The following is a 4,790-nucleotide window of genomic DNA, read 5'->3' on the forward strand; positions in this document are numbered from 1 at the left end:
TCTAGGTTGCATGATTCTATCTCAAGATAGTTAGAATTGATAAGCCTAAGAAATCTTGTCTATGAGATTTGATCAATACTTGATAAGTTTAATACTTGTTTGAATGAATGCATGTTAGATTGGGATTGTGAAGAGATAAAGGATTTTAATCAATTGATTACAACCTTTTTCATTTAGCTCATTGTTTATGCTCTTAAATATTCAAAGTTTACATTTGCTTAGTAATTGTTAATCTAGTCTTTACTTTAGTTAATTTTAGTTAATCATAAACAAACCAATCTTGAAATTGCTTGCTAGTCAACCATAACTTCTCGTAGAACGAATCCTGCTTACCCTATCTAAAGTAGAGTAATTAGGCTATTTTTGACCGGCCCTTCGACACCGATCAAATTTTGGCGCCGCTGCCGGGGAAGTGTGCGCTTGATTGCAAGCTCTAATTTTATTGCTTTCGTGTTAAATTAGAAAAACCATAAAAATTATAAAACCAATAAAAATCCAAAAATAGTGTTGTGTTTATTTAGTTTTTGTCAGTTTTACGCTCGGTGTTCTTGTCTTTGTTGAAGTGCAGGTTAGTGTATGCAAACTCGGAGTTCGGGAGATCAAAATCTTAAGCCTTTAGACCTGGAAATTGAGAAATCCGCAAACGCTAATCAAAAAGCTACAAGAATTTTAAAGGGCTCGACAGTGGCTTCAGCATCCACTCAACCACAGTTAGAGTCACATCCGATTGTTCCACCAAACTCTCCTAAATCAGATTCCGATACTGAAGAGGAAGTTTTTGATCGACGAGACAAGGTGACCGAATGACAAAGAGGGGTAGATACTTACTACCAACCGGGTGATTTTGAGGATCACTCACCCATTGTCTATCCTGCACCGGCAGGAGGAAACACACGACAATTTGAGGTCCGATCTCAAATCATTTCGATCTTGCCAACCTACCGAGGTATGGCTAACGAGGAACCATATGAACACATCACTAAATTTAATGAGATATGTGCTACTAATCAGGTAAATGGTTTCACTGATGATGAGGTACGTCTTCGATTATTTCCTTATTCACTTAAAGATAAGGCAAAACGATGGTTTCTCTCTTTACCCGCCCGGAGTATTAATACTTGGACGGTGATGAAAAAACAGTTTTTAGAGGAGTTTTATCCCATAAGTAATTCAGACATGCGTACGCAAATAAAATCTTTTAGACAACTACCGGGTGAATTATTTCATGAAGCGTACGAGCGTCTGAAAGAGTTACTTAGGGCATGTCCCCACCATGAGATACCAAAGTGGGAATTGGTTAAAATTTTCTATGATAGTTTGGATTCCCAAAATAGGCAATTCCTTTTGGCGGCTAGTGGTGGGGCATTTTTAACTCGATCTAGTGATGACGAGTGGACCTTCTTTGAGCAATTAAGCAAGGGTTCAAAAACCCAAGCTTCGGTTAATCGTAAACAACCTAGTACCTCCCGGGTGAATCATGTTTCCGACTTGTGTGGTTCATCTAGGAACTTAGAGCAAGAATTAGATGATTTGAAAATTCTTATATTTAAGAACCCAAACCAGGGTCTTGCTTGTAATGTTTCGCAGGTTCAGGAAGTTTGTGAGATTTATGGAGATCCTTCTCACTTTGCATACGGATGTAGAAATGGGATTCCACCGGTAAATTAACAAATAGTGGAGGAACAAGTTAATGAGGTCTAGGGATGAAGATTTGATCCATATTCCAACACGTATAATCCAGGTTGGAGGAACGATCCTAATTTCAGTTGGAGCAATAACAATGCTCTAAATAACAATGCTCTAAATGCTAACCAAGGGAACCAACAAAGACCACAAAACAACTTTCAAAACCAGGGTAACTTTCAGAACCAAGGCAACTATCAAAGAAACTATCAAAATCCTTATCCCAACAACCGAAACCAAAACCAAAAGAATTACCAAAATCAAAGCCAAAATCAAAATCAAAATCAAAATCAAAATCAAAATCAACCATCTAGCTCAGACGCCAAGATGGACGCGTTTATCTCCGAAATGCGTAAAATAGTGGAAGTGCAAAACAAGTCAATTGGTGCATTGGCTAAGGAGATTGGTAATGTAGCGGAAAGTAAAGGGAATCGGGAGCCGGGTACAATTTCAAGCTACACGGTTCTAAATCCAAATCATAAGGATCAAGGAAAAGGGCATAGTGTTAATATGGTAGGCACCTTGCCAAGTGGAAAGAAGTATGACAATAAGGTTGGTGAAAAAGAGATAGTGCAACAAGAGTCAAGTGAGTTTCCTATTGTACTTGATGAGGATGAGGTAAGTGAAAATGATAACCATGAGAAGGGGGTGAAAAATAAGGAACCAATCATTAATGAGACCGAGAAATTAGAGACGGAATCAAAAACCGTCCCATTTCCCAAGGCCTTAGAGTCCCCAAACCAATTCCCTTATGGGAAAAAGGGACCACAACCAGAGGACATGTGGGAAACATTTAAATAGGTTAAGATAAATTTACCCCTTCTCGATGCTATTAGGAAAGTCTCGTCTTATGCTAAATCTTTGAAGGACCTTTGCACTCAAAAGAGGAAGCAAAGGGCGACCTTACCTAAAAAGGTGGAGCTAACCGAGCACCTAAGTGCGGTTGTTTCGGGAACACTTCCACCTAAATTTAAGGACCCGGGGACCCCATTGATAGCGGTTACTGTAGGAAACGTGAATGTGAAAAAGGCGTTATTGGACCTAGGAGCTAGCATCAATATTTTACCCTTTTGTCTAGTTGACCGATTTGAATTGGGTTTAATGAAAAGAACCAATATAATTATTCAACTAGCAGACCAATCAATCAAAACGCCTAGGGGGATATTAGAAGATGTGATAGTAAAAGTGGAGGATTTCTATTACCCTGTTGATTTTCTTGTGATGGATATTGAATCTAGGAATAGAAATGCCCAACCCACTATAATCTTGGGACGTCCGTTTTTGGCCACCATAAATGCCCACATTAATTGTTGAATGGGTGCCATGGACATATCATTCGGGAATCGCAAGATGAGGATTAATATCTTTAATTCTCTTCACACCTCAAATGTCCATGAATGCTATCAGGTAGATGTGATTGATGAACTAGTGGAAAAACATACTTCTCACCTAATAACCAATGACCCAGTAGAAATATTTTGCTTAGGTGATGAAGAGGATGTTGAATGTGAAGAGGTTAAGGCAGTCGAATTAACTATAGAAAGTACAATGGATGCTAGGTTACCACCTTGGACTCATAAATATGAGCCACTACCTAAGTCCATTGATACTAATATGAGACCTTCATTAGAATCACCACCGACCCTTGAGCTGAAACCATTACCCTCTCATTTAAAGTATGCATTCTTGGGTACTAACGGCACTTTTCTAGTTATTATTGCTTCAAATTTGACAGGTGTGTAGGAAAAAGCTTTAATGGAGGTGCTTCATAAATACAAGGCTGCGGTGGGATGGACTATAGAAGATTTGAAAGGGATAAGTCCCTCAGTGTGCATGCATTGTATATTTACAGATCCGGAGGTTAAACATGCCCGTGACACGCAAAACAGGTTAAACCCGAACATGCAGGAAGTTGTAAAGAAAGAGGTTCTTAAGTGGTTAGGCGCGGGGATTATTTTCCCTATTTTGGATAGTCAGTGGGTAAGCCCCACTCAAACAGTGCCAAAGAAAGCTGGGATCACGGTCATGGAAATCGAGGAAGGTGAAAAGATCACAACCCGTTCCGTGACGGGTTGGCGGGTATGTATTGATTACAGGAAGTTAAATGTTGCAACTTCAAAGGATCATTTTCCCTTGCCTTTTATTGATCAAATCATCGAAAAGTTGTCAGGTCAGAAATTTTACTGTTTCTTAGATGGGTATTCGGGATATAATCAGATACCTATTCACCCTAATGACCAAGAAAAAATGTTTTACTTGTCCTTATGGAACTTATGCTTTTAGGCGAATGCCTTTTGGTCTATGTAATGCACCTGCTACTTTTCAAAGGTGTATGATGAGTATTTTCTCAGAATTAATAGGCGAGTCTTTAGAAATTTTCATGGATGATTTCTCAATATTTGGCAAGTCTTTTGAATCGTGTTTAAATGTTGGAAAAGGTTTTAAAGCGGTGTACCGAGACTAACCTCATCCTTAGTTGGGAAAAGAGCCATTTTATGGTAAGGAAAGGGGTGGTTTTGGGACACATTGTCTCCGAACGGGGATTTGAAGTAGATAGGGCAAAAGTTCAACTTATTTCCACATTACCTCCACCGACCAATGTTAAGGGGGTAAGGTCGTTTTTGGGACATGCGGGTTTCTATCGTAGGTTTATCAAAGATTTTAGCGTTATTTCCAAACCATTGTGTAATTTGTTGTTAAAAGATGCACCTTTTGACTTTGATGACCAATGTAAGGAGGCCTTTAATACCCTTAAGCGTAAGTTGACCGAAGCACCCATTTTGTAATCACCCGATTGGACCAAACCATTTGAGATTATGTGTGATGCAAGCGACTACGCACCTGGGGCTGTTTTAGGGCAAAGGGTTGATAGGAAACCGGTAGTTATATACTATGCTAGTAATACTTTTTCGGAAGCTCAAGTGAACTATACCACAACCGAGAAGGAATTACTAGCGGTAGTGTTTACCCTAGACAAATTTAGATCATATTTGTGGGCATCTAAGGTAGTTGTTTTCTCGGACCATAGTGCCCTAAGACACTTACTAGAGAAAAAAAAAGACCAAGCCTAGATTAATTAGGTGGATCATGTTGTTGCAAGAGTTTGA

At 39.1% G+C, this 4,790-nt stretch overlaps 1 protein-coding gene across 1 annotated transcript; it reads left to right on the forward strand.

Annotated features, from left to right (window-relative positions):
* The first annotated feature begins 3,033 nt into the window (after window positions 1-3,033).
* On the forward strand, window positions 3,034-4,469 carry LOC139863771 (uncharacterized). Its single transcript, XM_071852377.1, has 3 exons — window positions 3,034-3,418; window positions 3,536-3,762; window positions 4,122-4,469. The coding sequence occupies exons 1-3, from the start codon at window positions 3,034-3,036 to the stop codon at window positions 4,467-4,469; spliced, it is 960 nt and encodes a 319-aa protein (XP_071708478.1).
* Window positions 4,470-4,790: the final 321 nt, after the last annotated feature.

The sequence above is a fragment of the Rutidosis leptorrhynchoides genome, chromosome 8 (genome assembly GCF_046630445.1).
Source record: "Rutidosis leptorrhynchoides isolate AG116_Rl617_1_P2 chromosome 8, CSIRO_AGI_Rlap_v1, whole genome shotgun sequence".
In the NCBI taxonomy this organism is placed as follows: Eukaryota; Viridiplantae; Streptophyta; class Magnoliopsida; order Asterales; family Asteraceae; genus Rutidosis; species Rutidosis leptorrhynchoides.

Excerpts from the sequence above, each read along its gene's own strand:
- LOC139863771 (XM_071852377.1), top strand. The coding sequence starts at position 3,034 with ATGAGGATTAATATCTTTAATTCTCTTCACACCTCAAATGTCCATGAA. Across the intron at positions 3,419-3,535 it reads TATTGCTTCAAATTTGACAG|ATCCGGAGGTTAAACATGCC; the intron begins GTGTGTAGGAAA and ends GTATATTTACAG. Across the intron at positions 3,763-4,121 it reads GTTCCGTGACGGGTTGGCGG|GTTTTAAAGCGGTGTACCGA; the intron begins GTATGTATTGAT and ends ATGTTGGAAAAG.